The 22,035-nt window shown below is 38.2% G+C and overlaps 1 protein-coding gene across 1 annotated transcript; it reads right to left on the bottom strand.

Annotated features, from left to right (window-relative positions):
* Window positions 1-560: 560 nt before the first annotated feature.
* Window positions 561-1,389, bottom strand: LOC127981601 (C-type lectin domain family 4 member M-like; the record flags this gene model as incomplete). The annotated part of the gene is made up of 3 exons (XM_052585508.1): window positions 561-717; window positions 826-932; window positions 1,258-1,389. Coding segments are annotated over 3 exons (396 nt in total), but the record flags the coding sequence as incomplete, so codon positions are not given.
* Window positions 1,390-22,035: the final 20,646 nt, after the last annotated feature.

Raw genomic sequence — 22,035 nt, 5'->3', positions numbered from 1 at the left:
GATTTGTACAGTCAGACTGTTGTTCATATTCTCAGTCAAACATTAGAAGCTGTTTATGCAACTTTCCATTTATATTCATCTTCACGTGGTTCAGGAAATAAACCAGTTTTTGAAAACAAGTAAATCATCCTCAAGTAGGTTTATTGTCATACTGTAATTACAAACAAGCTGCAGGAGTCACATTTCACATCAAACTTTACTGATGCACTGAGTAATACTCCTAAAATCATAAAATATCATTTTGGTTAACAATATTGGATCAATGCTGTTTTTATGAATATTTCTATTATATCAGTGTATTACTGATTTTATTTCAGTCTGTAGAAACATCGCTGTTGTTTTTCACATTCAGATTTTAGTTCAGATCTTTAAAATTCAAAAAGTGATTAAAAAAAAAGTATGTAAATTTTAATATTATAAAGTTTTTACTATTTATTTTTTATTTGTTTTTACAGAATAACCTAATTAATGTGCCATTAAAAAAAAAAAAAAAACAGGTAAAGTTACGGACATATTTATATGTTAATGATGCATATACGTACATTTTTTATTATAATGTATCATTTAAGGATACTCTTCTCACAGATCCATTTAACACTATTATCACATGGAGAATCAAACCATCCTGATGAATGAGTGTTAGCACAGTCTTCATTTCCCTGATAGTCGTTTGGTTCATCTGTTCCCTGATTGTTTGGTTCTCCAGACGCCCAGAACCTGCATCAACAGATCAGAGTTAGATCAGAGCTGCTTTCTGTGTGATATGATACTGACTGAGACAATCATTTATTAGATAATAATCAGTTCAGTTCAGTGATTTCTCACTCAGAGGTCAGTGTGCTGCCATCAACCCATTTCCATGTGCCCTCCTCTTCAACATCAGTCAGACCAATCCAGAAATGATCAGAACCACAAATATTCTTCACAAAATCCTGAGAAGAGAAACAATAACATGATTTATAACACGAGCACAGACTGATTTCAGCACATTCTCTTTAATTTAAAAAACGAAACACCACACACACACACAGACACACACACACACTCTCTCTCTCTCTCTCTCACTCACACACACACACACACACACTCTCTCTCACACACACACACACACTCTCTCTCTCTCTCTCACACACACACACACACTCTCTCTCTCTCTCTCACACACACACACACACTCTCTCTCTCTCTCTCTCTCTCTCACACACACACACACACACACACTCTCTCTCTCTCTCTCTCTCGATCACACACACTCACTTGTTCCTCTCTGTTGTTGATGATGATCAGATCTGCTGCTCTCTCTCTACAGTATCTTCTGCTCTCATTCCAGTTCTTCGTCTCAGAGGAAAAGTAGTAAAGACTGGATTGATGACACTTCCATCCATCTATAAACACAGATAACCAGAGGTGGGTAGAGGACCCAAAAACTGTACTCAAGTAAAAGTACTAGTCTTGAATAGTTACTCGAGTAAGAGTAAAAGAGTATCTGATCAAAAAATCTACTCAAGTAGTTAGTTACTAGTTACTTTGGGTCATATATACTGAGTCTATTTTTATTTAGATATATAGATAAAATGTATGTAATGTATGTGTGTGTGTATAAATGTATATATTTCATCTTCCTTTACTATACTATACAATTTATTATAAAACCCTGTCTGTTTACTTAAGTAACAGATATATGTGTCATGGCATAACATATTTTTAATACGCCTGACTTTATATTAAATGTGAATTTAACATTAAAAGTTAATGTGATATAAATATTGCTACTAATCTTTCATTGTTCAGAAAGAGAGCAAATAACATTTACATTATTAAAGATCATTTTCACTGACAGTCTAGATTTCAATCACTCTCAGAAACTCCCATTAAAATCACTGAAACTGTTAACACTGTGAAATCAAAATCTTAATTAAAGATTCATACATACATCTGCACTTTGTTGTTTCTGACGAGAGAATTCGCCAGAAAGAGGTTTTCAGTCAGTGAGCGAGTGAAGGAAGCACCGGCATTTTAGCGATGACTCATCTGAGCGCCTCTGATTGGCCATTGCATTCAAAAGCTCAACAGAATCTTGTGTGATTGGTTATAATGCGCAGCGCTGTAAAAACGCGTCTGTCTCTGGCTGTCACGACGCGGTAGAGATGGCGCCGTGGAAAGAGCAAGGTCTGGGTCCAAATGCAGGGAAGAGACACTTTATTATAACGAGAACAAAAAGGCCAACACGGCAAAAACAAAACAGAAACAATCACCGGGAACAAGCCGAAATACAAGAGACAAGCATGAGAAACCTATCTAAAACAACTGACATTACAATAATCCAGGCAGGCAGAGTGGTGTGTGAGACAAAACTATATACTAGTGAACAAATGGGGAACAGCTGTGTGTGTGAGTAATTGAACAGGTGTGCAGAGTGAACCAGGTAATGAGTCCGGGAGCAAGGGAGAAACACAGGTGGAGCAACTAAACAGTAATGAGGTGACAAGGTGGGCGGGGTCAGAAAAGGACAGGAGAGAGAGCACATGGCACCAAATAAACACAACACTCACAGAAGACAGTGACAGAAAGACAGAAGACTGTGACTCTGGCTCAGCGCCAGCCAGCAAACACAGATTTGAATTTAGCAGCTGATGATATGACTCGCTGAACATTCTCGCGCCGGTGTGATTGTATTAATATTAATAAAATCTTAATCGGCTATTTTTTGTCTTTTGGAAGCTGCATTCAACTTGACTCCCCTCTGTTATAAGCCATACACGTACAACAAACTAATGTCACAGTGGGATCTTGTACTGTAATTGAATGTAGCCCAAGTTATTACCTGTTAAACAGTAGACAGCACACGCGTTCATCTAATAAGGATCTCCATCGCAAGCAAATAATAGCCTTTGTAGATTTGCTTTCAATTCAGTGCAGTTCCATATCCACGTTTTCAACGCTGCTGATCTTAAACGTTACAACTCTGAGTGAACCGCTTCAGACGCTCAGCGCGTGCGGTAGGATACTGAACGAATCATTCAAACTGATTCATGAACCTATTCACTCGTTTGTGATTTGGTTTGATCAAGCCTTTGAACAGAATTGACTCAAAAGAATGAATCATTCACGAATGGGCATCGCTAATTGCCCAGAGAAAAGTAGACGGAACGTTTGGAATAAACTGAAGCAATTGCATTAGGAGCGTTGCCCACAGTAACTAAGTAAAAGTACAGATTTTTCCCCAAAAATTTACTCAAGTAAGAATATAAAGTACCCATCTTTAAATATACTCCGAAAAGTCTTAGTTACCCCGAAAAATTACTCAAGTGTATCGAAGTAAATGTAACTCGTTACTACCCACCTCTGTATGTGATGTTGCCAGATTTACTGAAGATGAATGATGCTGCCTTGGGCACAACTAGTCTACCTTCACCTCAGATATGACAATTTCACCTTCCTTTCGGTCAAAATTTTCCATTGTTTGTGTCACAGTGCATGAAACATCTGGGATAATTGTAATTCTTAACTGTGCTGTTGTAGACAAAGTACATCCACCAAATTTCAGAATAGATCTATTAGTCAGTCAGTTACTTGCCAACATGCAACCCATCACCACCCAAGACTGTTAATGAGATGCTGCTTGTCTGGTCTGCAACATCATACGATCACCTCGCCATTCTTTGGTGGCTACAGGTCATGCCTGGTCTAGCTTCAGACAACTGCAAAACCTTTATGGTAACATTCATGATTTATTTAAGAGGTATTTTTGTGTGTGTGTTTATAGATGAATCAATTTACAGATCAACAACTACAACAACATGATCTTACTCGGTCACAAAATACTCATACGTCCAACAATAAATTATCTAAAATGGCTGTAATGTAAGCCAATTACACAGACAACACCACACACTATTCTCTATGCCTACCTAATAAAATGGGCACTCTACAAATTATTTTTCATAGATAATGCATGTCCATGCAAACCAGTTAAAATAACACCATCCAATCCTGCCACATGACAAATGTGACCCTGCAGCACAAAATCTCAAAAAAATAAAAAAATAAAAAAGTCTAAAGTAGCGTAGCTAGATATTTGTAGCAATATCCAATAATACATGTGTCAACATTTCTCACTTGCCAAAAATAATTTTAAGTTGTATGAGGATATTTTTTAAATATTCTACCATAAATGTAGTAAAGCTTAATGTCTGATAACTAATATGCATTGATAATCATTAAACAATGTACTAATCTCAATTTCAGAAAATAAACCGTTGTATGACTGTTGTGGAATACCAATATATAACTACTTTACTCTGCCTTAGCACACCTACCTGCATACTTAATAATACAATATTTAACAAACCATTAAACTCTGCCTGAAGCAACATGCTATCATTTGTGACAACTTACCGTTTGATATACACGGGCCTCTTGGAAACTATGCTGCACTATTTGACAAGTCCTCTCATGATTTTGTGACAATGTGACAAAGTTAAGCTGACACACATCTCAGCAAGAATGCTGTGCTCACAATTGCCTCATTTCACCACTTCTCTGATGTGAGGGTCTACAGTGATTCTAAAAATTCAACAAAACATCATTTACATTATTTTTGTTATGATGGTTTGTCTGAGGAAAAAAACGAATTACATTAATTTAAAAAACATTTACTCATTTCAACATTGTCAAACACCTGTATTTCTCTGCACTCCGAAACACATTGTGTTTTAAGATCGAACACCACTATATATACTGTTTCTTTCCGCCTCCTGTATTAATGCTTTTAATCATTTGTGATGATCAGCCCCTTCCAAATTTCAGATACATCATGAATGAAGATATCCTTCAATTTCAACCCTTCCCCTCTTCATGATTTTCACAACAGCAATACTCCTGTGCAAAAAAAAAAGAAAAATCTCAAACAATACATCCATATATTACAATATACAGTAGGTAGACATCCAAAGTGGGTATTCCTGCCACCTCCAAGTACACCCGGCTGCAGGCGGCAGATGGAGGCGGGGCTGCACCTGGGGTGTGGTTGCATGTGCAGCCCCGCCCCATACCTACTCTGATTGGTTAGATCGTCTTTCACAGACATAAATGATAGGAAATGTGCGTTTAGTTGGTGTAGGACAGAGTATGTGGTTTCAAAGTTAAAAACATTGAGTCAGTTTTACAAAGCCTTCATTATAATGCAGTTGTTTATTGTTAACGTGACTCACCATGTCTGATTTATTGAATCAAGAGATGTTAGCTGCTGCAAGTTTACTCTTCTTGAACAGCTGAATTCACAAATGAATCATCGGGACATTCTAAAGCACGCTTAATGTGAAAGTACATGGCCTTATGCATTAAAACAGTGTTTTAAGAAGACCAAACTCAGTAAACAATTTAATAAAGCAAATTCTATTCACAGACAAGCAGATATGAGCCCAGTATAAGAACAAAAAGAGTGCCTCTTACGTCCGACGTTACAAGAGCGCTGTCCCAAGTGAAGGTGCTGAATTAGTTGGCATCGATTGCTCAGGAATCGATTTTCCACTTCACACGAAGGTGCAATACATTAAGTTATCAGTAGTATATACACCATAAATTAAATTATCAAATGGTGAGTAATATGTTCACACGATATGTTGTGACAGTTAGACGAACAGGGTATCCTTCGCTAATCATCCACCCCTCCTTATCCCATTATGCCACCTGTGCCGCTTCTTGACATGGGTTTAACGACCTATAAAAATTATATAATACACTTTTATATTATTGGTAAGGTACTTGCCAGTTACTTCCGTTTCATGCTATATTGATTGCCATTGGTTAATGTTTTCAATAAAAAGCAACCCATCTACAATGAACAGAGAGAGAGTTAGATAAAGAATATGCTGGGGAAGCAACGTAAAAAAGGGCACCAAGCCTCTCATCAGAGGAACTTGAAGTTTTGCAGGACCTTGCCACCAGGTCAGAGGTCACACCACTATGGTCCACTAACCTGCACATTTATGGCCGCATATCCCTTTCGAGATAAGTAGCCCATGCCTGATCAATCACTGATGAATTGGCTATAGGGATGATTGTGCCATCCACCAGGATGTAATCCCAGCATGGCGCAGAAGGGCGACAGTGTGGACTCACCTCCACACCGAGGTGTTGATTAAGCCGTAGCCCTCTCTCACGACCTCGATGAAGCTCTCTATTAAAAAAAAAAAATAGCGCTGCAAGGGGCTTAAAGCAAACATTCTGCCGCGTTTGCCTGGCAAGAGCAGGTCTGAGAAGGTCCAGCAACTAATGAGCTGTCTTGGGAGGTGAATTTTTTTTAATATAGCCAGGTCAGGCAAAATGTCAAAAGGGCTTAAGTTTTGCAGAATAAAAAAAAATAAAAATATTGACATGGACTAAATGGCTCCGCGTCCGGTCCGTCTTTGATTCAGTACAAGGACACATTGGAACTGGACACCACCATGCTTCTAGATCTTAGCCTTTTAGAGCCAAATTGTTTGCCAGATTTTAATTATCAAAAGTGATTGCCAATTCGCTTTAATTACATTACGCAAAAGCCTAGGGTAGTTACCACCATATTAGTTCTGATACCACAAAGTCAAATTCAGGGAATAGGCCTGTATCCATTGCGAACATAATATTATGAGTCTTAAAATGTCCCTAACATAAAATCATTGTTGAGCCACAACATTGTCAACCTACATTAGTTTGACTTGTACTGCGCTGCTCTGATTTCTAAAGACTACTGCACAGTGGCGGAGACTAGCGTCTTGAGCTCAAACAACGCTAAGAGAGAGCCTATGAATGGTCCAGACCAACCTTACAAAAGGTTGACTTACATAAAATATACTTAGCATACGAACGTGTTGGGAATCGTACCAAAAGATTAAGAGAGAGGTTAAGGAATAGGTTAAGAACTACTTAGCGATAAGAACATTTTGGGGAACCGGGCCCTGCTCAATAAAAGTTCACAAAATGGGTCTCTGAGAAAATACCAATTTAATATAAATATTGTCCCACTGTGGATTATCCAATTCATTTATTAAATGTAGTGGGTTGTCCGTCTGTTAGCCTAAAGATAAGGTTAAATTTAACAACATTTCATGGACATAGCGAGTTACACGCTAATGTTATTTTTTCTTCTTTTGTGCATTATAAAGAAGGCTTTGTAAAACTGCACAGCTTTTAAACAGCATACTCGTACACCAACTAAGCACACATTTCCTATCAAGTATGTCTATGAAAGATACTCGAACCACTCAAGAGTAGGTATAGGTGCAGCCAGGTGCTTCTCGCTGCCACAGCATTAACTGCTAATCAGTCACGAAACTACCACCAGGTGTCGCAAAGGGACGGATTGGAAACTGAATGCAACTTTTAAATGGTGGTTTGTTTTATATATATATATATATATATATATATATATATATATATGTGTGTATGTATATATATATATATATATATATATATATTACAAACTGCTGTCGGGAATTTAACCCAGCGCCAACTATGGCAAGAAATATAGACTACGCCACCCCGGAAATTGGCCGGGGATACAATGTACCACCAGCACACAGATATGTGGTGGCTGAGACTTTATTCCAAAATCACTATTTAATACATACAAAATGTAATACTTTAATAAGAAATAAAAAGTATAGATATGAATCAAAAACATGAAAGAAAAACACATTTTTCCAACTTCAGAACTGGGGGATTCAAGTTACTTATCCAATGAACACAGCAAACACTAGTGCTCTCACAACACAGCACTAACACCCACGTTGGGAACACGCAAATCTACAGCTGCACCACCACCACAAAAAGGACACTGGTTAGGACTGGTACCCCAATTCTGAAGGGAAAGAAAACAGAACAAGATAAGAAACAAATACACACATACACAGTCACATATACACGTCAAGGTATTATTTGTCAGAAACACTTATCACTCGCTGCCAGACGGAACCAAAGACACCAGGTTACTGGCAATCCTCACTCACTGGTACTCACAGACTGTGGGCAGCATAACATTTTATGAAGTGTCACAGTATGCATATACAAACAAAATACAATAAAATACAACTTTCTAGGAAGCTGTTCAAAAGGAAATCCTCTGACAGAGAAACAACAGTCAAGCACAATGGTTGTGTCAAACACTTAGTGATTCGTCACTGTAATTACCCCACCACAAGTTTTTGGTCAATAAATATTTGAGGGCAATGCGTCGCTTCTAGCCGGGAATGTGATTGTTCCAGTCGTCCAGGTAATCCCCGTGCACTACAAGGAAGTCGGTCAATTAAATCAGAGTATGCGGTGCAGAAGAGCAGTCAGAGAAGAGAGACAATCCGCCCCGCCCAGAAGCTCTCCGGTGCCGAGACTCAAACTCATGCAGATACTCGTATTTTCAAATAGATCACCAAAAGCCTGCTGCAACACCTCCTGGCCCCCAGTGTCACTAAAAACACAAAAACGTGTTATATGCAGAAATATAATTAACCGCCTCAGGATCCCCAGCAAACACTTACATGTACACCTATATGAGACATACACATGTGACATACCTGCAGATAATGACTCGCACTGACCAACGCACTCGCTGGCGTACAAATTGGATGTTTGCAGAGATAAACGTTTTATCCGCATCTAAAATCTCTCCTCAGCCACACTGCAAATTAAACGGGTGTCAAATTACCCCTCCCGACAACAGATAGTTATGCTGCCACTGCCACCAGTAGCTCTTACCTGTTGGACATAAACACGGCGCACAAAGAATGACATCACGTCCATGACCCCAAATGACACGCTACCTGGATGTCAAATCACATCCCCTTTTATACAGGTGGAATGTACCACTTTCCCCCCAAAAAATGGTTGGATTTCTCCCAAATTTGAAAATGAGAACCCAATCTTACCTTGCGTTTAGTTTAAACTGTTATTATTATTAGATTGTTTATAGCCAAGCCTGTATTATTTTATACTGCAATTATATTTATCCATTAGACTTATCAGAGCATGAAATAAAACATTTTAATTTAAAAGGACTTGTTGTAAAGTGAAGGGAACTAAAAATATCCTGTTCGTACATTATAACATTAGGCCAGCCGTTATTATTTCTAAATGTAATAAAATGCATATTATATATTACTAATATTTTTGCCCTCTCACAAACTTTTATTAACATGTTTGTGTCACAAGGTGACGATCTTTAGGGGAAGTGTTTCCGCCCGGAAACAGAACAGAACACCGGAACTTCCGGTAGCGCCGTAAGAGGGAAAATCAGGGAATTCGATGCACCTGTGCCTAGTTAGGGACAGCGGTTGGTGATTGGAGAATACGCTAGACAAGGCAGTACTTAAGGCCAAGTTATTTCACAGTCTGGGAGCTGGTCGCTTGGCTCGAAAGGAAAAGGAAGTAGGCGAGGTGACTGGGTTGGACTGGAGCACTGATGGCAGGAAATGACGGTAGCTCTGGTAGTGATCCGGAAATGGAAAATGAATCGTGTAGCGGGAGTACAGGAGGGAATGAATGGTGGAAAGTAGTAAATCGGAAAAGAAAGAAAACTAATAGTCAAGGATCATTTACGGATAGTGGAAAGGAGGATCATGTGAGTAGGAAAAACATTGAAGAATATAAAGTGATGATGAAATTTGCAGATTCAGGTATGACGATTAACCCAATTAAACTAACTAAATCGCTAAATAAAGCCTTAGGTGAAATTCATAGTGCAAAGACTCTGAGAGATGGTAACTTGATTATCATATGTAAGGATGAAAAACAACAAAAGAAGGCTCTAAGTATAACCTCGATGCTTGGACTCTTGGTGTCATGCACTTTGATGAAGAAGAAACCTTGGGTTAGAGGAGTAATAACTGGAATTCCTACTGATGTGAATACTGATAAAATTAAAAGTTGCGTTGAAGGGGCGAAGGTAGTTGGAGCAAAACGACTTCAGTACGTGAAAAACAAAGAAAGAATGGACAGTTTGTCAGTAATGCTTCAGTTCGATGAGGAAAGAATGCCAGAGAGGGTAAAAATAGGATACGTAAGCTATCCAGTAAGACCTTATGTGCCTCCTCCGCTTAGATGCTTCAAGTGCCAGAAATATGGACATGTTAGTGCTGTTTGCAGAGGAAAACAACGCTGTGCGAGATGTGGGGGTGACCATGAATATGGTAAATGTGGTGAAGGAGTGAAGGCTAAATGTTGTAATTGTGGAGGTGAGCATAGTGCTGGTTTTGGGGGATGTAGTGTTCACAAACATGCTGTGAAAATTCAAAATGTGAGAATAACTGAGGGATTAACTTACGCTGAAGCAGCACAAAAAGCAAAACAAAAAGAGCAGACACACAGAGAGGTAAAAGTACAAGAACAGGATGAAAATACGTTGGTTCTAAGTAAGACAAAAGAGGATAGTTTGGTGATCGGGAAATTGGAATTTGTCTCATTTATGGCTGAAGTGGTAAATTGTTCTGCTCAAACAGAAAGCAGAACAGAGAGAATTAAAATCATAATTCGAGCAGCTGAGAGATACTTGAAAGTAGCTGGTGTTACATTGGAAAAAATAAATGATATGCTAAAGTCTCAATCAAGTACTCAATCAGCATGTGGAAGTACATAATAATAATAATTATGGTTTTAACAATCCTGCAATGGAATGTCAGAAGTCTTATTGCAAATGGATCAGAATTTAAAAAGTATATAGACTTATTAGAGGTGAAACCAAACGTAATTTGTCTACAAGAAACATGGTTAAAACCTAAATTAAACTTTGTTCTGCAAGGGTATAATATAGTAAGGAAAGATAGAAAGACAGGAAATGGAGGTGGGGTGGCCACTTTTATAAAAAATGAATTAGAATTTAGAGTTATTAATGAAATTGAAGAATATGAATTGGTGGTTATAGAAATATATGCAGAGAAACATAATATTAGAATAATAAATTATTATAATCCTTGTAATAGATTAAGTAAAGACTTAGAAAAGGTTATAGGATCAGGAAATCATAAAATAATTTGGTGTGGAGATTTTAATGCACACAGCACTTTATGGGGAAGCAGTAAAGATGATCATAATGGGGATGTTGTTGAAGAAATTATAGATAGTAACGGGTTAGTTTGTATAAATGATGGCAGGAACACAAGAATAGATTTAGTACGTGGTATTGGGTCAGCTATAGATTTGACATTGGTCTCTGAAGGGATAGCTGGTAAATGTGTATGGGAAGTTCAGGAAGATAATAGTATGGGGAGTGATCACTATATAATTGTATGTAAGGTAGGGATGAGTGTTAAAGAACGTAATGTGATTTTAGCTCCAAGATGGAGATTTAATCAAGCAAACTGGGAAGCATATCAATATCTAAGTGAGGTAGAATTAACAGCATTAGAACTGAATAAGATGGAAGACATAGATGAATGTAATGGGGAAATATGTAAAGTTTTGTATGAGGTAACTGATAAAATTATTGGAAAAAAGAGACTATGTAAAAAGAGGAAAGCAGTTCCTTGGTGGACAGATCAGTGTAGTGATGCTATACATAATAGGAATAAAGCATTTAGAAAAATTAAAAAGTCTAATTTATTTGAAGATTTTATTAAATATAAGAAATCACAAGCTGAAGTAAGAAGAATAGTAAGAGGAGCTAAAAAGAAGTACTGGAGAGATTGGTGTTCTACAATAGGAGATGATATTGAAGTAAGTGAAGTATGGGGATCAATTAGGAAAATGGGAGGAATTTATAGAAATTGGACTTTTCCTGTTTTAAAAAATGATGAAGGAAGAATAGCCGTGACAGATAATGAAAAAGCTGAAATGTTGGCTAAAGTTTTTGTTAAAATCCATAGTGATGATAATATATCAGATGACATTAAAAAGAGTAGAAATCTGAACAAAAATAAATATCCAGATCTAATGATGAAAAGAAATCCTTCTGGTGATGCTTTAGATGCAGATTTTAATATGTATGAATTAAAGATGGCACTATGGGGAGTTAAACATTCTTCTCCTGGGAAAGATGACATATGTTATGTAATGATCCAACATTTATCAGATAGATCTTTAAATATTATTTTAAATCTTTTTAATAAGGTTTGGAATGCAGGGAAGATTCCTTCTTCATGGAAGCATGGGATAATTGTACCAGTTGGCAAACCCGGAAAGGATAAATCAAATCCAATTAATTATAGACCGATTGCTTTAACTTCTAACTTATGTAAACTGATGGAAAAAATGATCATATGAAGGCTAAATTATATATTGGAAATAAAAGGTCTTATATCACCATATCAGAGTGGATTTAGGGCAGGTCGGAATACTATGGATGCTGTTTTAAGTTTAGAAGGCGATGTTAGGAAAGCTCAGGCAAATAAAGAAGTTTTGGTGGGGGTTTTATTTGATATTGAGAAAGCATATGATATGCTTTGGAAAGAGGGACTTTTAATTAAACTTAAATGCATGGGAATTGGAGGAAAATTATACAACTGGATTATGGATTTCCTTTTAGAAAGAACAATACAAGTTAGGATAGGAGTAGAGTATTCTGAGACATACTCGATAGATAATGGAACTCCACAAGGAAGTGTATGTAGCCCAGTATTTTTTAATATTATGATCAATGATATTTTTAGTAATTTTAAGGGTGATATTGGAAGGGCATTATTTGCTGATGATGGGGCAATATGGAAAAGAGGACGTAATATTGCATGTGTGTCCCAAAGTTTACAAAAAGCTGTGGACAAAGTGGAGGTATGGGCAAATGATTGGAGTTTTAGATTATCTGTGGATAAAACCCAAGTTATATGTTTTACAAAGGGGAAAAAAGTACCAGAGGTTAAGTTAAAGTTGTATAACCAGGAGCTGGAGCAAGTCTCTATAGTTAAATATCTTGGTGTATGGATGGAATCCAGATTGACATTTGCAACTCATGCTAAAAAACTGATCAATAAATGTAAAACAGGAGTAAATATTTTAAGATGTTTATCTGGGATAGAATGGGGAGCTTGTAGAATGTCTTTGAAAAGAATTTATTGTACATTAATCAGACCAAGTTTAGATTATGGAAGCATTATTTATGGATTTGCAGCTGAAACTACTCTGAAAAAGATTGAAACAATGCAGAGTCAAGCTTTAAGAATATGTTGCGGTGCGTTTAAAACATCTCCCATTGCAGCCATACAGGTAGAAGTTGGGGAAGCTCCTTTACACCTCCGTAGATATTCAATGAGAATGAATTATTGGATTAATTTAAAAGGACATAAAGAATGTCATCCAGTAAAGGGGGTAATTGAAGAATGTTGGGAGCATGGAAATAAAAATATTAAAAGCTTTGGGTGGATTGCTGAAAGGGAAGCAGGAGTAGTTGGTATTGCTGATTGTGATGTTAGTCCAACTGTGGTAGTATCCAGAATTCCTCCATGGTTTTTTCCTATGCCTAATGTAGATTTTCAGATACAAATAAAAATGAAAAATGAGAATGCTACCCCCAAGAACATTATTGTCCAGGAGTATTTGGAACAGAATTATTCATCATGGTTAAATATATACACTGATGGTTCTAAAGAACCTATCTCTGGTAGAACTGCTGCTGCAGTATACATTCCACAATTTCAAATTAAAATTAAGAAAATAATAACTGATCATGTATCTGTCTATGCCACTGAATTAATTGCTATGGTGGTAGCCCTTCAGTGGGTAGAGGAGGTCAAACCAAGCTTAGTTGTAATTTGTTCTGATTCTTATGCAGCATTATCTAGTCTTGCAAGTGGATTAAAATCATCAAGGCAAGACCTTATATATGAGATTCTGGCAAGCTTGTTAAGAGTAAGTAAAGTAAGTTTGATAAAATTTATGTGGGTTCCTGCTCATGTGGGAGTGGAGGCCAATGAAGTGGTTGATAAGCTTGCTAAACAAGCTCTTAAACATACAGAAGTAGATATTCATGTGACTCTGAGCAAAAATGAAGTTAAAGGGAAAATAAAAGAATTCATGAATAACAAATGGCAAGAGGAATGGAACTGTGATAACAAGGGCAGGTTTATGTATAATATTCAACAGAAAGTAAATGGAAATGGAAGAAGTGTTTTTAAGAACAGGAAAGAAGATACAATTATCTCACGCATTCGAATAGGACATACCAGATTAAATCATTCATTGTTTAAAATAGGAAAACATGAATCAGGTAAATGTATTTATTGTAATCAGCCTGAAACTATAGAACATGTATTAATGAAATGTAAAAAATATGAAAAAGAAAGGTTAAAGCTCATTAATGAAGTTAAAAACATGGGTGTTGAATCATTCAATATGATAAGTCTTTTGAACGAGAAAGCAGGACAAAGAAGAATATATGGTGTTATTATAAAATACATTAAAGAAATAGGAATAATTAACAGAAATTAATATACATATAGGAATTTTTTTTTTTTTTTTTTTTTTTTTTTTTTTTTTGTCATTTGTCTATCAGTGCTTCACACTCCAGTCCAGTCGGTGGCGGTAAATGCACCAAAAAGTTGGTTTGCCATCCGCCATAAAAAGTTAAAAGAAGAAGAAGAAGAAGAACAGTCTGGGAGCTCTTTCTGGTGTGTGTGAAGCACTGTGTCGTGCCCGTCTTGGTGCGCTGCTGGTGGCTGTCTAACTCTCTCTCTCCCTCAGGCTGGAATTGTATGATTGTGAAGACATCGCAAACCTTAAAGGTTGAGAAGTGAACGGATTATACGGCGAATTGAGACGACGTGAAAAAGGGGATTGGAAGCGGCATTGATGTGAGTACTAAGAGCAAGCCGAAAGTGCCCTGTATATTGACCTGGCGTTGTGTAGATCTCCCCAGGAGGAGGAGGGCGGCCCTACCCCTAATATAGCGTGGTGGGAGAGCCGAAGGAATACTTATTGAAGTAGTCACAACGACGACATCACTAGCTAGGCCGCATATTCCATCGCCAGATCCGAACCAAGCGAAGTGAAGGAAGACGGGTGTCCTTTTCGTACACTGAGTGTGGTGGGTGAGTCTTCGTGCTGTGAAAACCTATAATTTTGACGTGGTGCTGTATATTGCTGTGGGTTGCTGTGTATTGCCGTGTGTCCTATCAGATAAACCCCCGCCTTCACGCACTCCGTCGCGGGAGGACAAGGAGACTGCTGGTTCTAGCCTAGTTCAGTACAGTATATGTTGTGAGCGTGCTTCAGATCTCCGGAGATAGCACGGTACGCTGTGTTCAGCCCAGAGGTGAGAGCTATTCAAAGCAAACTAACTGTGCTTTGTGTCCAATCTGATACCTGTGGAGAGAAAAGGAAAGAGAGAGTGAGTAACGCAAGGAGAAACAGAGGAAACCTGTACGTACAGTACGCTGTGTCCAGCCCAGAGGTGAGAGCCATTCAAAGCAAACTAACTGTGCTATTGTGCCCAAGTTGATACCTGTGGAGAGTGAAGGAAAGAGAGAGTGAGTAACACAAGGAGAAACAGAGGAAACCTGTACTTACAGTACGCTGTGTTCAGCCCAGAGGTGAGAGTCATTCAAAGCAAACTAACTGTGCTATTGTGCCCAAGTTGATACCTGTGGAGAGAAAAGGAGAGAGAGTGGGTAACACGAGGAGAGACCGAGGAAACCTGTACTTACGCCGCTGCCTGTGGAGAAAGAGAAAGCGAGTGAGCACCCAAGGAACGAACTGTGTGAACCAGTACTTACTGTGAGCTGCAATCAGCGAAGAGGTGAGAGCAAAACCAAGCCGAAATAACTGTGCCTTTGCGTCCCAGCCGTTGCCTGTGGAGGAAGAGAAAGAGAGTGAGCACCCCGAGAACGAACTGTGTGAACCAGTACTTACCGTGAGTTGTATTCAGCGAAGAGGAGGAAGAAGGAGGGCGCTACGGATACCTAAGACTCTGGCCGGGCCCCGAGTCCCACGCCCCGGATCCCCGTGGCCCCCTTGCTCCCTGACCTCTTCCCGGCCATAGCCCATCTGGAGTTTAGTTTTAATTGCCCTTTCCCTATTCCCCAAGCTATTTTTAAATATTTAAATAAAGATTGTTTTATCACTTACTTGTTCTCGTGTTGTTTGGCCATTGGGTTGGCTTTGGGGACCTCCTCGAGGTGGAAGTTGAGAAGGGGTGTGGCTTAGTCAAAGCATAGCCGCCCCTGGGTGTGACATTTGTATAATATATATCATGTATATCATGGTATTATATATATTATGGTCTCGTACTCTATCGCATACGTTGTCAGTGTTGTGCGCTTGCTTAGTCCTTTCTTGTGATAAACAGTAAAGTGTGTTCAAGCGCCAGCCAAGAGAGTGTAAAGAAATACCCTTTGTGTGAAGCAGTTAAATCAGCGGGAGTTAAAATCAGATCGTAAGTGTATTTATTTCTTGTCTCATTAGAGTTTAGCGCAGTTGTCGTTGCTAGGAAACTCTTGTTTGTTTACTGTGTTGAGACGTGATGCGTTTGGTCTCGTACTCTATCGCATACGTTGTCAGTGTTGTGCGCTTGCTTAGTCCTTTAAACAATAAAGTGTGTTCAGCTGAATTCAATTTCCGTTTTGTCGGGTTTAAAAAAGAATAGTATAACGTGCCAGCCCTCCAGTTAAGCCCTCCTCGTGTGAAGACCGAAGAGTGTAAAGACCATCGACTCTACCATGCGACTCCACCGGGCAGGGACACCGGCAGGGGATATAAGTATTGTTTTGATTAATCTCTTTTTCTTTCTCCTTGTTTCATTTCTGTTTCAGTTGTTTTTTGTTTATAACCAAATCTTACTATGTATTTCCAGATCCCTACTATCACTACCACTCGCAAACCACACATCACACAATGTAGGCAGCACAATCTTAACAACCTGCACACTTTGCCTATATCTGCTAATACACTACTTTCTTTTCCTAGTGGTCTCTGGAATTGCCAGTCAGCTGTAAACAAAGCCGATTTCATTACTTCTATTATTAGTCATTCAAAGCTTAATCTCATGGCCCTAACAGACCTGGATCAAACCAGAGGACACTGCTACACCTGCAGCACTCTCCAATAATTTCTAATTTTCCCACTCCCCCCGTTTGACTGGAAGAGGTGGAGGTACTGGTCTGCTCATCTCTAATGATTGGAAATTTAATCCTTTACCATCTTTGGGTATCAACAGCTCCTTTGAACCTCATTCAGTTACTGTTACCTACCCTTTTAAAATACATTTTGTAGTTGTCCATCGACACCCAGGACCACTGGGTAACTTTTTGGATGAATTAGATGTGTTGCTCTCAACCTTTTCTGAGGATGGTACTCCCTTAGTTATGCTAAGAGATTTCAACATCCATCTAGATAAACCTCTGCTGATTTCCACTCTCTGCTTGCCTCTTTTGATCTCAACTGAGTGTCAACTACTGCTACTCACAAATCAGGCAACCAACTGGACCTTATTTATACACGACACTGCTCTACTGATCATGTTCTGGTTACTCCACTGCACACGTCGGATCACTTCCTCCTCACTCTTAACCTCAACATGATCCCTGACACATCACTCACAGGTTGACAAAGTTTGGGCAGCAGAAGTGACGAGCATTTATCATGCCGTACATGACTGCAGTAACAAGTTAGCCCCAGTAATCTTTCCAGATTCTGAAATAGCTAAGAAAAAAGCTGTAGAAACTTTGGTGATATTTTGGGTCAGGTAGTGTCTTAATCTTTTAGGCGGTGGGTTTAAAAAGAAATATAGGCAATATATTACAGAAATCTTGAAATGTATACTTTTAAACGAAAATATTCAAACCAAAATAAATAGGCTACTCTCTGATTATGTAATCCATATAAAATGTGCATGTCTCTCTGGCTTCGTCAACTTCATCTTAGCAGTGACACAGAAAACACCACTTTATTACAATTAAATGTCTCCTTGTTAATTTAGACACAAGCATAATCATTACTTTTACCGGTTATTTGTGGCAAGCCAAGTGTGCGGTCATAACGCTTATTATCCTGTAGGCTAAAGCCTATTTAAGCAATTATATTGATATAAGGGGGCGACGCATTTACTACTTTTAAAAAATGCGGGTCGGGTAAAATATTTTATTTTCATTTTTTTGCGGTCCGAGTTGCGGGTGGGTTAGTTGAAACCATCATTCGGGTGCAGGTTGTTTATACACTGACCCGAAAGTAGAACAGTTACCTATGATCTATCAGGTTTTGTTGTTGAATAAACACCTATCAAATCTATCAGTCATAATACACATTATTGAGGTTAACTAACCCTTTTACACAAACTGACTTACACTGTACGTTTATATCTCCTAACCCTACCCATTTTACATAGTATATTTTTAAACTGTAGATTTTGGGGAACTGGATGTCCTCAAAGCCAAATTCCAAGTCATGTAAGATGCGTGTCAGGTATGTGTGAGGATATTACAGCTGGTGTGACAGTGATCTGTCTTTCTTGAATGATTCGTTCATTTTGAACAAACCTTTAATGTGACTTGGGAGGAACGAGTCGTCTCGGGGGGTGATTCGTTCAGTCGCGCATACTCAATATTCTATAGGTTCTGTTCCGCTAGTAGTAATTCACCTGTGTCAGTCAATGCCGTCTGAGCCGGAAAGAGAATCGATTAGTTCATCTCATGGGTCTTTCGGGTCAAGTTGTTCCTTAATCACTTGACAGCCCAATATGTTAAACCAATGCAGTGTTGAGCCAGAAAGAGAATGGATTAGTTAATCTTTCGGGTCTTTGCTCTTTTGTCACGTGACAACATTGGCTAGAGTAATTAGTTTACAACCTTCCTTACAAATGGGTGGATAGTACTTTTTTATTATTATAATTATTGGTTATACTTTAAATGGTCCATATGATGGCAGAATCAGTTTGATAATGAGGTTTTTTTTTTTTTTTTTTTTTTCTAATCTTCAAAGAAATTACCTAGTTTATGATTTATGTCGTTTGAGTTCACCCTTCAGATTAGACTATAGAACTGTAGCGTTACTTGTTTAGGATTCAAAATATTATTTGCTTTTAACTTATGTCATTATGTCCTTTTTGAGCAATCTTCTTGTAAGTAAAATTTATTTGTATAGCACATTTCACAGATAAAAATCACAAAGTGCTTCACAACAATAGTTAGAATACACAACACTTATAAATACATTACAGCACATAATCAAAATAAACAGAAGTACACATAAGGCCAGCCTACAGTCTAGTTAAAAGCCTCTTTAAAAAGAAGTTTTCAACTGGGTTTAAAATATTTCCACACTATCCAAGCAGCGTATGGAAGGAGGCAAAGCGTTCCACAACCGAGGTGCCACAGCTTGAAACGAACGGTCCCCTCTAGTTTTAAAATGTGTAAGGGGGGCAACTAAAAATCTCTGGCCTGTTGATTTCAGACTACGTGAGGACGTACGCAGCTGTATCAGGTCAGAGATGTATGGGGACGCCTGTCCTTGTAAGGCTTTAAAAGTTAGAACCAAAATTTTAAACTGCATTCTAAATTTCACTGGTAACCAATGAAGAGAAGCTAAACTTGGAGTAATATGTGCCCTTTTACTCGTGTGGGTTAAAAGCCTAGCAGCAGAATTTTGGACATTCTGCAGACGACAAAGATCCTTCTTATTAAGGCAAATAAAAAGACTGTTATAATAGTCTAAACGAGACGAAATAAAAGCATGAATGATCATCTCCAACTCGGCCTTTGACACCAAGGCTCTTATCTTAGAAATGTTCCTTAATTGAAAGAAACAGTTTTTAATAAGTTGATTCGAGTGTTTCTCCAGAGACATGGCCGCATCAAAAACAACACCTAAGCTCCTGAGACTCGGCTGAACAGACGAACCTAAGGCACCGATATGTTGTTTTATCTGAAGGATGCTCTGGGATGCTCTTGGGTTTTCATGAGCTGAATGCCAAAATCATCAGTATTAAAACAATAAAAGACCTGAAATATTTCAGTTGGTGTGCAATGAATCTAAAATATATGAAAGTTTAATTTTTATCATTACATTATGGAAAATAATGAACTTTATCACAATATGCTAATTTTTTGAGAAGGACTTGTATAGTGGATAGGGAGCGGTTTCGGACACAGCAACAGAGAACATGGGGAATGGAATACACAACATAATGAGTCCAGGGGTGTGACACCTTTTTTTTTTGTAGTGTTGAAGATGTTAGAGAGGCATCCTGCTCCTCAGAGCCATATGTGCAGATTTGTAGAGGGAGAGGTTATGATCGGACAGTTAACATCAGACCCTACAGAAGTCTGAGCCAAAGGTCCCGAGGCAAGGGCTGTACATTAGACACAGCGCCTAATCATTCTGGTGAGTGGAAGACAGAAAAGGATCCTGACCATTTGCCTCCATCGTTTCCTGCCCAAAAGAAAGCCAGGTGTGCAGCCACCACTGTCAACCTCTGTGGACAACCCGACACCCATTGAGCTTTTCAAAATGTATTTTTCAAAATACTGTGTGCCAACACTAATAAAAAAGCAGCAAGGAATATTGCTGCAGGAAAAAAATTCAAGTGGACTGAAGTCACAGAAGAAGAAATGTGCAAATACATTGGCCTCACCCTATACATGGGCATTCTTAAAGGGTTAGTTCACCCAATAAGCAAAATTATGTCATTAATAATTCACCCTCATGTCGTTTCAAACCCGTAAGACCTCCATTTATCTTCTACACTACACTGCAGTGTTTTGAAATAATTTTTGCTAATTTTGTACCAAAATGTATTTTCGATGCTTCAAGAAATTCTAACGGACCCTCTGATGTCACATAGACTACTTTGATAATGTTTTTCTTACCTTTCTGGACATGGACAGTATACCGTAAAAAAAAGCTTCAATGGAGGGACAGAGAGCTGTAAGACTAAATCTAAAATATCTTAAACTGATTTGTGTTTATTTTGTTATTAAAGGTCCCATTATATGAAGCTTTGATTGTGTTTACAGTGTGCAATATAACATGTGTTCATGTTTCGCGTGTAAAAAAAAACAGTATTTTTCACACAATTCACATATCTGTTTACCATTGTTATCACTGTCATAAAAATGGGCTAATGACTTCCTTGTTCTATAAAGTCCCTCCTTCAGAAATACGTCACGGGTTCTGATTGGGCCAGCGGTTCCTGTGTTGTGATTCAACACCGGCTTAGAGAAGGCTGCCCCCCCATAACGTGATTTGCCTATAACACACGTGCTGGAGATGTACTTATAATCACAGAACGCCTTTACTGATGAGATGCGCATGAAAATCGCATTCATTTTTTTGCACAGCCCTAACATCTAGTTAACAAAGCTAAACAGCGTTGCCCTTTGTGTAATAAGTTACAGAAACTGTTAAACACACCAACTTAAATAATAAAATACACTTACCAGTCGTGGTCCATAAACAACGCCTTCTCCAGACAAAGAGGGAACTGCTCCATCTTTCAAGAATAATGTTTGTGCAAATCCAGCATTAAACTGATTGAGATTGAGGAAGCTGTCCTCACAAAATGTGCTGCACATAGTTTTACATGTGGATTATAATTTTCGAGAACCGAGTTAAACATAAATTGTAACCAAATACAGCGTCCCTGGGAAGCCCAAACAAAGATGGACTCCGAGATGAAAATAACAGCGTTTCGACAACATTACGACAAACACAAAACACAGCTCTTCCTTCTTCTCCGTCGGAGCACAACAAGACCACGTCCCCCTTTTTGTGAATTCATGTGGGCGGAGGTTAGTCAAAAAACTGTTTTAGTGACGTCATTCCTGCAGGAACTAGAGGGATATAGTCCAAACGGGTCGTTTTTTGTAGGCGAATTCTGTTAAATTAAATATCTCGCTTGGCATTGAACTTTGAGCTTTAGAATTTTACATATATTATTTATAGTACATAAAATCAGTGCTTGAAAGAGATCCCATAATAATTTAATACACATTTTCTGTAGTAGCAATACATTTTATTAAATGCTATGATCAATGTTTTATTTTGTCAGAAACTCTCCTGAAGCTCACCTCAGTCTTGTGAGGAATCGATTATATTTGTGATACAAACATCAATTCAGATGTGATCTAAAGTTAATTTCTCATCCTG

The sequence above is a fragment of the Carassius gibelio genome, chromosome A4, assembly GCF_023724105.1.
Source record: "Carassius gibelio isolate Cgi1373 ecotype wild population from Czech Republic chromosome A4, carGib1.2-hapl.c, whole genome shotgun sequence".
Taxonomy (NCBI): Eukaryota; Metazoa; Chordata; class Actinopteri; order Cypriniformes; family Cyprinidae; genus Carassius; species Carassius gibelio.
Note: the sequence above shows the minus strand (reverse complement) of the source record. Positions and strands in the feature narration are given on the sequence as shown.